At 41.2% G+C, this 14,080-nt stretch overlaps 1 protein-coding gene across 3 annotated transcripts in view; it reads right to left on the minus strand.

The window, feature by feature from the left end:
* LOC116463151 (protein-L-isoaspartate(D-aspartate) O-methyltransferase) overlaps positions 1-14,080 on the minus strand; it is a 61,363-nt gene that overhangs the window by 7,564 nt on the left and 39,719 nt on the right. Inside the window, exons 5-7 of one of the 3 annotated variants that reach the window (XM_032146115.2) lie at positions 12,276-12,396; positions 9,397-9,482; positions 3,547-3,716 (exon numbers count right to left, since the gene is read on the minus strand). In XM_032146115.2, coding sequence (XP_032002006.1) covers positions 3,547-3,716; positions 9,397-9,482; positions 12,276-12,396 — 377 coding nt within the window. Of the gene's footprint in view, positions 1-3,499; positions 3,717-9,396; positions 9,483-12,275; positions 12,397-14,080 lie in introns of all 3 variants that reach the window. The other 2 variants (XM_032146116.2, XM_032146119.2) reach the window with 2 other exon arrangements.

Raw genomic sequence — 14,080 nt, forward strand, 5'->3', positions numbered from 1 at the left:
TTTTTTTTTTTTTTTTTTTTTTTTGAGACAGAGTCTTGCTCTGTCGCCAGGCTAGAGTACAGTGGCACAATGTAGGCTCACTGCAACCTCCACCTCCCGAGTTCAAGCGATTCTCCTGCCTCAGCCTCCCGAATAGCTGGAATTACAGGTGCCCGCCACCACGCCCAGCTAATTTTTGTATTTTTTTTTTTAGTAGAGATGGAGTTTCACCATGTTGGCCAGGATGGTGGATCTCCTGACCTCGTGATCCGCCTGCCTCAGCCTCCCAAAGTGCTGGGATTACAGGCGTGAGCCACTGTGCCCAGCCTAAATTTGCTCAAATTTTAAAAAACTTTGAAGGTAAAAAAGAAAATCAGGTATACATTTTTTGAGATGGGTCTCGCTCTGTTGCCCAGGCTGGAGTGCAGTGGCGCGATCTCAGCTCACTGCAAGCTCTGCCTCCCAGGTTCACGCCATTCTCCTGCTTCAGCCTCTCGTGTAGCTGGGACTAGAAGCGCCTGCCACCATGCCCGGCTAATTTTTTTGTATTTTTAGTAGAGACGGGGTTTCACCATGTTACCCAGGATGGTCTCGATCTCCTGACCTTGTGATCCACCCACCTCGGCCTCCCAAAGTGCTGGGATTATAGGCGTGAGCCACCGCACCCAGCCTAAAAGCAGGTATACATTTAATGTTTAAGCAGATGACTAATTGTCCATAAATTTAAAAATTATTCTAAATATATTTTTTAGAGATAAGATCTTGCTCTGTTGCCCAGCCTGGAATGCTGTGGTGATCACAGCTCACAGCCGCTTCTGGGCTTAAGTGATCCTCTTATCTCAGCCTCCCAAGTAGCCAGAACTAGAGGTGCACACCACCACGCCTGGCTAGTTCTTAAATTTTTAGTAGATACGAGGTCTCACTGTTTCCCAGGCTTGTCTTGAACTTCTGGCCTCAAGTGATCTCCCACCTCAACCTCCCAAAGCATTGGGATTACAGGCATGAGCCACTGTACCTGGCCCTATTTTAAATTTGTTAATGCAAATAGTTTGGCTTTATCAAAGGTGGATTCAGGTTTTGTGGGGGCCTATGGTTTATGTAATTAGAGAACAGGGGAACCTTTCTATGAAGTTAAAAAAAAAATCAGTAAGACTATGCATAATATAAAATTAAGAACAGGGCCAGGCATGGTGGCTGAGACCTGTAATCCCAGCACTTTGGGAGGCCGAGGCGGGCAGATCACCTGAGGTCAGGGGTTCGAGACCAGCCTGGCCAACATGGTGAAACCCCTTCTCTACTAAAACTACAAAATTTAGCTGGGCGCCTATACTTTCAGCTACTTGGGAAGCTGAGGCAGGAGAATTGCTTGAACCTGGGAGACGGAGGTTGTAGTGAGCTGAGATTGCACCATTGCTCTACACAGCCTGGGTAACAGCAGGACTCTGTCTCAAAAAAAAATTTTTTTTAATTAAATTAAATTAAGAACAGGGTCAGAGAAAACCTAGGCAAGCAAGGACTCTGCAGCTTCAGCTTTGTTAGCTTCACAGTAAATCTACCTCTAGTCATAAAAACAAAATTCCCTTTTTATAATTCCTTCACAATTAAATTATAGGCAAGATGTTCAACACTAATATTTATTGTAGGTAAAAAGAAAAATTTCTAAGTTTCTAATGAAAATCAACTCTTCTTATCAAATTTCAGTAATTTCAGTAACATATTTGCCCCTTTTATACTATAATAATCTCACAATTACGTAATTGTATAAACCATACTAGAAGCAAAGTGAAGGAAGGTTTTAGTTAGTTGTTAATAACTACATCTGATTCCAGTTGAAGAAACCAGTAATTTTTTAAATGCCTTTTTAGTTTTAATTTTTAATTTTTTTTTTTTTTTTTTTTGAGACAGAGTCTCGCTCTGTCACCCAGGCTAGAATGCAGTAGTGTGATCTCGACTCACTGCAACCTCCGCCTCCTGGGTTCAAGCAATTCTCCTACCTCAGCCTCCTGAGTATCCGGGACTACAGATGCAAGCCACCATGCCCAGCCAATTTTTGTGTTTTTAGTAGAGACAGGGTTTCACCATGTTGGCCAGGCTGGTCTCAAACTCCTGACTTAAGATGATTGGCTCGCCTCAGCTTCCCAAAATGCCTGGCCTAAAATGCTTTTTTTTTTTTTTTTTCCAGTGGCTGTGCTCCACGCTCTAATTCACCGAAAATAGCTATTGGTGAAGAATAAAAACAAAATTGAGACATCTATTAAAATTATCACCTCTTTTACTTATTAAGAACTATTTTAAAATAAGAATCTTTATAAAAATAGATTCTAAGACAAGGAAACTGTAAAGCATTTCTTGTTTTGGCATTTAATTTCAAGTAATTTGAGCTAATGGCACTGTTATGTACTGATGTCACTCTCTCTCATGGAAGGGAGTGGGAAGGGGAGGAAAAGAGAAGAGAAATCTTGGCTTCAGACAAAATATTCAGATTATGCTGAGACATAAAACAAAAGTGGACATTCTTTATAAGCCATGCTGTGCTGAAAGTTGCTGCATGCTGCTGACCCTTTGGGTGGGTTTGTGAGACCTGGGCACTCATTGGGTAACTTGTAGAATCCTTGCCTCTCCCTAGGAATTTAGCCAGAATAGCTTAAACAGTGGCTGGCCTATTCTATAGAATGGGGAGAAGGTGACTCTTAAACAAGGCTGAATCAAAAATAGGCATGGGCTGTCAGGTATCTATGATTTGGTTGAAACAGATAAACCAAGCTGAGAGGTAGAATGTCCTCTCTGGTATTCTGACATTTTAGAAAACTGAGATGACTGTTATCTTTCCCCTTCTTTCTCCTTGTTGGTACAATAAACAGGGCAGGAAATGATGGCCCCTTGTTTTTTTTTTTTTTGAGACAGCCTTGCTCTGTCTCCCAGGCTGGAGTGCAGTGTCAAAATCTCGGCCCACTGCAACCTCCGCCTCCAGGGTTTAAGCAATTATCCTGGCTCAGCCTCCTGAGTAGCTGGGATTACAGGCCTGCGCCACCACGCCCAGCTGATTTTGTATTTTTAATAGAGATGGGGTTTCACCATGTTGGCCAGGCTAGTCTCAAACTCCTGACCTCAAGTGATCTGCCCACCTTGGCCTCCCAAAGTGCTGGGATTACAGGCGTGAGCCACTCCGCCTGGCCTCTTTTACAGACCAAACTCATTGTTTCCATGCCCATCCAGTGCTATAAAAATAATTTAAAAATATAAAAACAGAGTGGTTGATAATGAATAAAAAATCCTTACAAAGTACTGAATTGAAGCTGAAAGTCTCTCTAAAAAAAAAAAAAAAAAAAAGCCTTTGTGCCAACAAGTCTCACCCTCCCTTTCCCAAAGATATATATGTTAAACCAAAATAAGGGCAGACCATGCAACATTTTTCACATTTTTAATGTAATGAATTTCTGATGTTATAATGGAGGAGCATAAAGGTGACAACCAAAAACAGCTCTTGTAGTCTAATGTCTTAAAATCCACACCCTTTCACCTTGCATGTGTGGAAGAAGAAAGAGCAGAAGATAAAATCACTTCCACCTGGACCACTGCTTTTCTTTATCTGTTAAAGGCACGTATATCACCCCCATCAGAGGCTTCATTTTGACGCTGCCATCTTGTAGCTTGTCATACTGCTCCAACATTTGGTTTCCGCCTGCAGGACCTACAGGCAGTATCAATCTTCCTCCAGGCTTTAACTGATCTATTAGCTAAAAGAAAAAAAAAAGCACATACACACCAAGTTACAGATTTTATTTTATTTATTTTTGAGACAGGGTCTCACTCTGTCGCCCAGGCTGAAGTGCAGTGACACGATCTCAGCTCACTGCAACCTCTGCCTCCTGGGTTCGAGCGATTCTCCTGCCTCAGTCTCTCAAGTAGCTGGGACTACAGGCACACGCCACCATGCCCAGCTAATTTTTGTGTTTTTAGTAGAGACGGGGTTTCACCATATTGGCCACACTGGTCCCGAACTCCTGACCTCAAGTACTCCACCCACTTCGGCTTCCCAAAGTGCTTGGATTACAGGCGTGAGTTACTGTGCCTGGCCCAGATTTTACATTAATAGTCATTTGACATCATTATAAACAACTTTTAGTATCCATAGGCAGAAAGCAGAAACGTTTTTTATTTAGTATATACAGGTTAAGGCCAGACACGGTGGCTCACGCCTGTAATCCCAGCACTTTGGGAGGCCAAGGTGGGCAGATCACTTGAGGTCAGGAGTTCAAGACCAGCCTGGCCAACACAGTGAAACCCCAACTCTACTTAAAAAGTACAAAAATTAGCCAGGCATGGTGTCAGATGCCTGTAGTCCTATCTACTCGGGAGGCTGAGGCAGGAGAATTGCTTGAACCCACAGATGGAGGCTGCAGTTAGCCAAGATCACGCCACCACACTTCAGCCTGGGTGACAGAGCGAGACTCTGTCTTAAAAATAAATACATAGTATATATACACAGGTTGAGCATCAATAATCTGAAAACCCGAAACTGGAAATGCTCCAAAATCCAAAACTCTGAACATCAACATGACACCATAAGTAGATAATTTCACACCTGACCTCATGTGGCAAGTCACAGTCAAAATGCCTTCACAATTTTATTCCATGCACAAAATTATTTGAAATATTATACAAAATTACCTTCAGGCTACGTGTGTAAGAGGTATAACATAAATGAGTTTTATGTTTAGACTTGGTCCCATTCCCAAGATATCTCATTATGTATATGTAAATATTCCAAAATGCAAAAAAATCTGAAAAAATCCAAAATCCAAAACACTTCTGGTCCCAAACATTTTGGATAAGGGATACTCACCCTGTACATACTTTGACTGTTATATTATTACTCAACTATCAGCCTCCTCTACTAAACGACAAGCTCTTCAGGATGGGGACTGTGTCTTATTCATCTTTGTGTCTTTAGCATCTAACACAGTACCTGGTACAACTGTAGTGCTCAAAATGTTTGAACTGAACCAACTAATATAGAACTATCTTCTTGGCGGGCCAAAGGCAGAGCATAGAATTCTAACGCCTGTGTGCCTGTTTTGAATCTTTGTGGGTTTGAAGGAAGGAGGAGGAGAGGAGAGGAAGTGTAGAAAATCAGCAAGGAATCCCTATCCTATTATTGTAGAATCTAGGGCATCACTGAAGGGATAAGGGAACCCTAGTTATACAATTCAATTGAGGTTTACTGGTACCATAAGGAGGGAAGGAAGGGCTGGAGTCCCTGCAGCGTTAGAATGAGGACACTCCTGTCAATGAAGAACCAAGAGTACTCAATGAAAGCTCTTACAGTCAGAAAACTTTTAAATCATGTTACCATTTTCATATAGCTTTACAGATCACTATTAAGAAAAAACACTAAAGAAGAAACCTTACTTTGGTTTTTTGTTTTGTTTTGTTTTTTGTTGTTTTGAGACTGAGTCTCGCTCTGTCACCCAGGCTGGAGTGCAGTGGCACGATCTCGGCTCACTGCAACCTCCACCTCCCGGGTTCAAGTAATTCTCATGCCTCAGCCTCCCAAGTAGCTGGGATTACAGGTGCCCACCACCGAGCCCAACTAATTTTTTTTGTATTTTTAGTAGAGACAGGCTTTCAATGTGTTGGCCAGGCTGGTCTCGAACTCCTAACCTCAAGTGATCCGCTCGCCTCGGCCTCCTAAAATACTGGGATTACAGGCATGAGCCACCATGTCCAGCCAGAAACCTTACTTTGGATATTTACTACCTCAGGAAAGGGTGCCCTCAATCAAAATTTTGGCTGTCTGCAAGTCTATCTTGTTGTTTTTCTCAATTTCAAGGCTTATAATGAAAAACAGCTGACTTCCTCTCCCTACCCCACCCTTGCTCTCTAAATCTAGTAATTTCAAATCCTTTTAGCTATGTCTTCTAGTATTTACCTTTATATTTCAAAACATATGCTAGATAAGGATTGAACTCTCTTAATCTACATTCTGCTTCCTTCCCCCAGTCCAACCAATCATTTTTTATTAAAATCATTTTTAGTTATGACTGTGTAACTATGATTTGCTGCTGAGTCAAGAAGTATCCAATGATTGTTTCCTTTCCCCCTCTTGCTCCAAATCTGAGCTGGTTATTCTCCAGGCCTGCTGCACAGCTTCCATCCAGGTCCTTCCCTTTGTAACAATCCCGCAAACTTCCATGCCTCTGCCTGATCAAGATGCCCTATGTGGTTTCCTTTTTTGGTTTTTTCCTACTGTCTGTCTCTTCCCTCATTTCAATTCTGGATGACAAAAATGGCATTTTAAGACATTAAATTTTAAGACATTTTAAGACACCTTAATCATTTAAGAAAGTTCCTTCAGAAGCATTTTGTGAAATACTGCATGGAATGTATTAAAAGAAAGAGATGGAGATTTGCAAACCTAAATCTATCTTGGTGATGTGTGTGCATACAGAATTCAAGGTTGGAAATAATTTTCAATTCAGAATTTGATGGTTTGGTACTCTGACTTACAAATTCTAATGCTGTTTGCAGTCTGATGCCTTTCTGATTACCAGTCCTTAACAGGAGATCTGTTTTATTTTTCTAGAAGCTTTTATTTTTCTTAGAGACAGGGTCTTGCTCTGTCACCTAGGCTGGAATACAGTGGTGCAATCACGGTTCACTGAAATCTCAACTTCCTGGGCTCAAGCAATCCTCCCACCTCAGCCTCCCATGTAGCTGGGACTACAGGCACAGGCTGCCACATCTGGCTAATTTTTAAATTTTTTTGTACAGATGGGGTCTCGCTATGTTGCCTAGGCTGGTCTCAAACTCAGATCCTCAAGCGATCCTCCTTCCTTGGCCTCCCAAACTGCTGAGATTACAAATGTGAGCCACCACACCTGGCCTCTAGAGGCCTTCAGAATCTTCTCTTTATCCCCTAATATTCTGAATATAAATGATATGGTTGTTCTTTTTTCTTATTTTAAAAATTCTTTGTGTTAGAATTATGTCCATCAGTTTTTAGAAAATTTCTTACTCAGGGATTATTCCTCATGCGGAGTCTCAAGCAGCATTCCCTCTTTTCAGACCCATGCTTTACCTATGATTTTCAAGGTCTTGATGCCACCAATTCCTAAGCCTTTTCAGAGTTTTGTAGAGCAAACTGCGTATGCATAATATTTCACTCTGTAATCTCTTTAGTTTCTACTTCCTCCACCCTCCTGGGTCAGCTATTATTCTATCTGCTTTCTATCTTCACACACTGTGGAGTTCAGGATTGCAGGTATAGTCTCCTAGTTAATTGAGTATGGAGTTTATGCTTCTGTTTTTCTGGTTATCTTGGGGTGATATCCAAGAGAAGGCATAAACATCTTCATTCTGCTATCTTAAAACTGGAAAGCCCCTTCAGTACATCTATCTTAAATCAGATGTATACATACCCCTATAATACTTGCAAGTATTACTACAATATTTAAATTCAATTTAATTAAATCTAGAAATATCTTTCAAGATCACTTCAGGGTCCCAGTAGGGAGAAATGGGCCCTGCACCCACCCCCCTCACTTAAGCACACAGTTCTATTTCAGATTTTAACTGTTCACTCTAGGTTGTCAATATTTTTTTTTGAAAAGTTAAAAACCCATTGGTCATGTGTTCAAATTAATTGAGCTGTTCGTTTATGACTTATAAAACTTTCTACATTATATTAATACTTCAGTAAAAATGTGTTAAAACCACCAGTTCAATCTACCTTTTTTTTTTTTTTTTTTGAGACAGGGTCTCACTTTGTCACCCAGGCTGGAATGATGTAGTAGTACAAGCATGGCTCACTGCAGCCTCAACCTCTCAGGCTCACACAAGCCAAGCTATCCTCCCACCTCAGCCTCTTGAGTAGCTGGGACTACAAGCGCCTGCCACATCTAATTTTTTGTATTTTTTGTAGAGATGGGGTTTTGCTATGTTGCCCAGGCTGGTCTCGAACTTCTGAGCACAAGTGATTCATCTGCCTTAGCCTCCCAAAGTGCTGGGATTACAGGCGTGAGCGACAGCTACTTTTTTTTTTTTTTTTAAAACAGATAATCAACAAGGCCAAAGCAATTAAGTCATTTTCCCAGTCACTCGGCCAATAAGCAGCAAGTCCATGACCAGAACAAATTATACAACTTTCAGCTTCCCATAACTGATCTAAGCCTACAAAAAAAACGGATGAGACTAGGCAGAAGAAACAGTGTCACCTTCATCCCCTGGTCATCTAGTCAAGAACTACGCAAAAGGCATATGTAACAGAAATCTAGGACCATAGGCTAGAGTGCCACAGCACAAACAGGGCTCAATGCAGCCTCCAACTGCTTGGGCTCAAGCAGTTCTCCCACCTCAGCCTCCAGAGTAGCTGGGGCTACAGGCATATGCGCCACTGTGCCTGGCTAATTTTTTTTTTTTAACAGTAACTCAGACTGGTCTCAAACTCCTAGGCTCAAGCAATCCTCCCACCTTGGCCTCCCAAGGTGCTGGGGTTACAGGCATGAGCCACCATACCTGGCCATATATCCTACTATTCTTTAAGATTCAGTTCAAGTTCCATCCGTGTGTGATGTCTCCTTGACCACTCACTGCACAATTCTCTCCCTCATAGGCCTATTTTATTTTCCTTCCAATAGATATCCTGTGTTAATTATATGCTATCATATTGCTAATTTCCCGGTTACATATATGACATATCTCTTCTAGAATACAAGCTTTGTGAAAATATAATGTATGGCAAATACTTTCTCATATCTCCCATACACCAAATACAGCCTTACGTATTCTGGTATTTAAAAAACATCAAACTGGCCGGGTGCAGTGGCTCATGCCTGTAATCTCAGCACTTTCGGAGGTTGAGGCAGGCAGATTACCCGAGGTCAGGAGTTCGAGACCAGCCTGGCCAACGTGGTGAAACCCCGTCACTACTAAAAATAAAAAAATTAGCTGGGCGTGGTGGCAGGCGCCTGTAATCCCAGCTACTCGGGAGGCTGAGGCAGGAGAATCACTTGAACCCAGGAGGTAGAGGTTGCAGTGAGCTGAAATTGCACCACTGCACTCCAGCCTGGGCAACAAGAGCAAAACTCCACCTCAAAAAAACAAAATAAAAATAAATAAATAAAATAAAACTGATTATCAGGTCATAAACTCCAGAGGGATTTTCCCAATTCTACTGTTGTCCTAGTTCTTACCTGGATCAAATATGAGCATCACAAACTGGGATTTAGTAATTTTCACGTTATTTATACAATTGTTTGCATATGAAAAAAGAAAAGAGTAACAGCTCATTGTAACCAAAATGTATGATATAAAAGTCTAATTATATTTTGAACATCATCTAGAAGTCTTTTCCATTTAAGTCTTGTAGAGTTTTAGTTGAATAAAAACACAAAAACAGAAAAAATCCCGACTCACCGCCTGGGGTACAACAGGGGCTGCAGCTCCCACGTGAATGGCATCATAAGGGGCTTCTTCAGCATATCCCATTCTTCCATCCCCCACTGAAAGAAAAACAGCTATGCTTTAAAAACCTGTTTAGATCAAACTTAATGTGAAGAATTCTAGTACAGGAGATTTACAATGGAGAAAGGACAGATTTTTCAATAAATGATCCTGGGACAACTGGATATTCACTTTTTTGCTGTTTTTAACTCATTTTATTTTATTTTTTGTTTGGTCAGAAACATTAAAACAATGGAATTTTATTTTGATTAAAAACTGGAGTTAACAATCATTTAGTAAATGAAAAGCCCTTCATTTTCCTATCCTCACGACTCTTTTTTTTTGAACTCCTGACCTCAGGTGATCCACCCACCTCAGCCTCCCAAAGTGCTGGGTTTACAGGTGTGAGACACTGCGCCCAGCCTCTATCCCACAACTCTTAAGAACGAAAGCATTAGTAAATAAATATCTGTGAACAGATTAAGAATAAGGCAGACTGGATAATAAACCACCTCTGACGTTCACAATCCCTGCACGTGACTCACTCTAAAGCATGAAACGGCACTGGAGATAACAGAACTGATAAGTTCCGTTTTAAATCTCATCCTAATCATTCAAATAAGCCCCAGATAAATATTTTTTGCTCCTTATGGGCAGCAAACTATATGAATTTTATTGGAGGAATACTTTGGCAGAAGCACCTATTTAAGTTAACTTAAGATATAGTACCTTAATAGTACTACATTCAAAAGATATACATAGATAGTCACATGCTTCTCTCAATTCAGGAACAGTTATGCCATCAGGACAACAGGTAATTCCTATTTTATAGTAATCCAGAATAGATTGATACACAGTGGAACCAATTTCCTCTGCTACTTCATACTCTCCTTTCTCATTGGGTTGTGTAAAGTTATGTTCTCGGCCAGATCCAAACAAACATCCTGCCCAACACTGTATTTGGCTGTGCAGTAGAAACGGATGGGTCTACAACAAATCTAGTGTTACTCACTATTGGTGCTATTCATTCAGATGTTCTTATATTCCGAACTCCTTCTTTTGCATTCTCAAATACAAACACCATCTCCCCAGATATCTTAACAGCTATTATCTAAACTTGACTGACTACTGTTTCTACTGCTGTTCCCAGCATTGCTAATGGAACCATTTGGGGAGGCTTTTGGAGAACAGGGACTGCTTGGACGAGAGGAACTGTGATCTTTTTCTCGTGCAACATGGTGCTGTCGTGTTGGAGAAGTAACATTTCTTTGTGTGGTTTTTTTTTTTCTTTTTTTTTTTGAGACGAAGTCTCGCTCTTGTCCCCCAGGCTAGAGTGCAATGGCGCGATCTGGGCTCACTGCAACCTCCGCCTCCCGGGTTCAAGTGATTCTCCTGCCTCAAGTTCCTGAGTAGCTGGGATTACAGGCGCCTGCCACCACGCCTGGCTTATTTCTGTATTTTTAGTAGAGACGGGGTTTCACCATGTTGGCCAGGCTGCTCTCGAACTCCTGACCTCAACTGATCTGCCTGCCTCGACCTCCCAAAGTGCTGGGATTACAGGCGTGAGCCACCACGTCCAGCCAGAGAAGTAACATTTCTAATACAAGAAGTGAGTTGAGACTCTGTTCTTTCATGAGATGAATCCTGTGATCTGTCACTTGACCTTCATCTATCTCTTGATCTCTCATGTCCCTCACTGGCAACACGAGACTCATTTTGGTGTGGTTTACTCCTGTATTCCCCTTTCAGCGTCCACAGAGGATCATGGCAAAGGCCAAGGCCAGCAACACCTCTACTTCTTCCTCAGCCAGATCCCTCTAGAGGTGGCTGTGGAGGCAGCCACTCAGGTGGCTGTGGCTACTAGAGCTGCCTGGGCCTTTATTTTATTTTATTTATTTACTTTTTTGAGATGGACTCTAGCTCTGTCACCAGGCTGGAGTTCAGTGGTGCGATCTCAGCTTACTGCAACCTCCGCCTCTCGGGTTCAAGCGATTCTCCTGCCTCAGCCTCCTGAGTAGCTGGGACTACAGGCATGTGCTACCACGCCCCCCTAATTTTTGTATTTTTAGTAGAGACGGGGTTTCACCATGTTGGCCAGGCTGGTCTCAAACTCTTGACCTCATGATCTGCCCGCCTCAGCCTCCCAAAGTGCTGGGATTACAGATGTGAGCCACTGCTCCTGGCCAATATTTTATTTTTTAAACAGAACTGAGTGTGTCTGGGGAATACAACTGGATATTCATATACAAAAACATATAACTGCACCTTTACCTCATACATACACAGAAACCAACATCAGGAAGATCAAAGACCTAAACATGAAAAGCTAAAAAGATAAAGGTTCTAAGAAATAATAAGACACATATCTTCATGGCCTCAGAGTATCCTTAAAAAGGACACAGAAAGCACTGAAAAAAATTGGTAAGTCTGACCACATTAAAATTAAGAATTTGTTATCAAAAGGGTACAAATAAGATGAAAAGGCACACCTCAGATGGGAGAAGAAATGTATTTATATATATAGACAAAGGGCTAGAAGCCCTATAAGTCAAAAATACAAGCAATCCAATATCTGAACAGGCACTTCACAAAAGACAAAATCCAAATGGCCAAAGACATTACGAAAAATTCAATCTCAGAGGTAAACAGGAAAATACAAAATTAAACTCACAAAGAGATGGCTGCAAAACACTCACTAGGTGAGCAAAAAGAATAATCGTTTTTATTTTTTAGTACTTAAAAGTGATTGTAAAAAAAGAGCAATAATTACCTCTGAGTATTATTTAGCTTGCATTGGATCTTCTGAAAATAAAAATCCTCCGAAGAAATTTTTAAAGTTTTCTGATACTTACCAACAAGCTGTACTCTCCCTGAAGACAGAAGTGTTGGATCATCCTTCCTGACATTATTTATTGAGTCATCTACTAGCTCTTTAATGTGATCAATTCCTATGACTTTTCCAGTACATCCAACCTGGAAAAGAGAAAACAATTCAGTAGCTCATTGGGCTAATTTGTTTTTCTAAAGTATTATGGAAGTTTTTCCTTATCTAAAGTCATATTCTGCAAAGAGAAAACAAAAATAGCTTAAGCCTTTTCTATAGATTGCTAAACACTCAGTTTATCATAAATTATTTACCATATATACAACTTTCTCAACTATCACTCTCATTTAATAAAACTTGTAATACTAAGAAAAATTATGTTTCTTAGATTAAATCTAGAACTTTGAAGAAAATTACCAATATTTAATAGTAGTACAATAATTTTTAATTTAAATTCCATCTAAAGTATAACTTTAAATATTAAAATGTTACATAAAGAATTTGACAGGGAGGAATTTCCTTTTTTTTTTTTTTTTTTTTTTTGAGAGAGTCTTGCTCTGTCACCCAGGCTGGGGTGCAGTGGCGCGATCTCAGCTCACTGCAACCTCCGCCTCCCAGGTTCAAGTGATTCTCCTGCCTCAGCCTCCTGAGTAGCTGGGATTACAGGCACGCATGACCATGCCCGGCTAATTTTTTTGTATTTTCAGTAGAGACAGGGTTTCACCATGTTGGTCAGGCTGATCTCAAATTCCTGACCTCGTGATCTGCCCATCTCGGCCTCCCAAAGTGCTGGGATTACAGGAGTGAGCCACCACACACCCTGCCTCCCACCTGATGGGAAGAAATTTCTACATTTGATTCTACTGCTTTTAGTAGAAAACATGAAAACATACACAGTGGCTCACACCTATAATCCCAGCACTTTGGGAGGCAGAGGCAGGTAGATTGCTTGAGCACAGGAGTTTGAGAGCAGCCTAAGCAAAATGGCAAAACCCCATCTCTACAAAAGAATACAAAAACTAGCCAGGTGTGGTGGCATGCGCCTGTGGTCCCAGCTACTTAGGAGGCTGACATGTTGGGAGGATCACTTGAGCCTGGGAGGCAGAGGCTGCAGTGAGTTGAGATCATGCCACTGTACTCCAGCCTGGATGACAGAGTGAGACCCTGTCTCAGAAAACAAAAAACAAAAAGCAACAACAACAAAAATCCCTTCTTTGCATATTTATTTATTTGTAAATTAAAATATTAAGTATACATGTTTTAAGAAAAAATATAAAAATTTTAAAAATGAACACTTATAAAGGCTTTGAAGTCAGACTATCTGGGTTCTTGTCTAAGTGTCATCACTTACATACATACATACCTTGGCAAGTTAACCATTCCTTCTTTTTTTTTTTTTTGAGATAAAGTCTCGCTTTGTTGGCCAGGCTGGAGTACAGTGGCGTGATCTCGGCTCACTGCAACCTCTGTCTCCTGGGCTCAAGCAATTCTCCTGCCTCAGCCTCCCAAATAGCTGCGATTACAGGTGTGTGCCACCACACCCAGCTAACTTTTGTATTTTTAGTGGACACAGGGTTTCACCATGTTGGCCAGGCTGGTCTCGAACTCCAGACCTCAGGTGATCTGCCTGCCTCGGCCTCCCAAAGTGCTGGGATTACAGGCATGAGCCACCACACCCAGCCAATCATTCCTTGTATGAATCAGGTTCCTCAGTACAAAATGCGGAGGAAAAAGGCATATACCCCATCATAAAAATGGGGAGCACTTAGAATACAGGCTCTAGTGCTTAAAACACAAAGCACTTTCACACATGGTAAATGTGTGAAAAACATT

This window comes from Hylobates moloch, unplaced genomic scaffold (assembly GCF_009828535.3).
Source record: "Hylobates moloch isolate HMO894 unplaced genomic scaffold, HMol_V3 SCAFFOLD_28, whole genome shotgun sequence".
Classification (NCBI taxonomy): Eukaryota; Metazoa; Chordata; class Mammalia; order Primates; family Hylobatidae; genus Hylobates; species Hylobates moloch.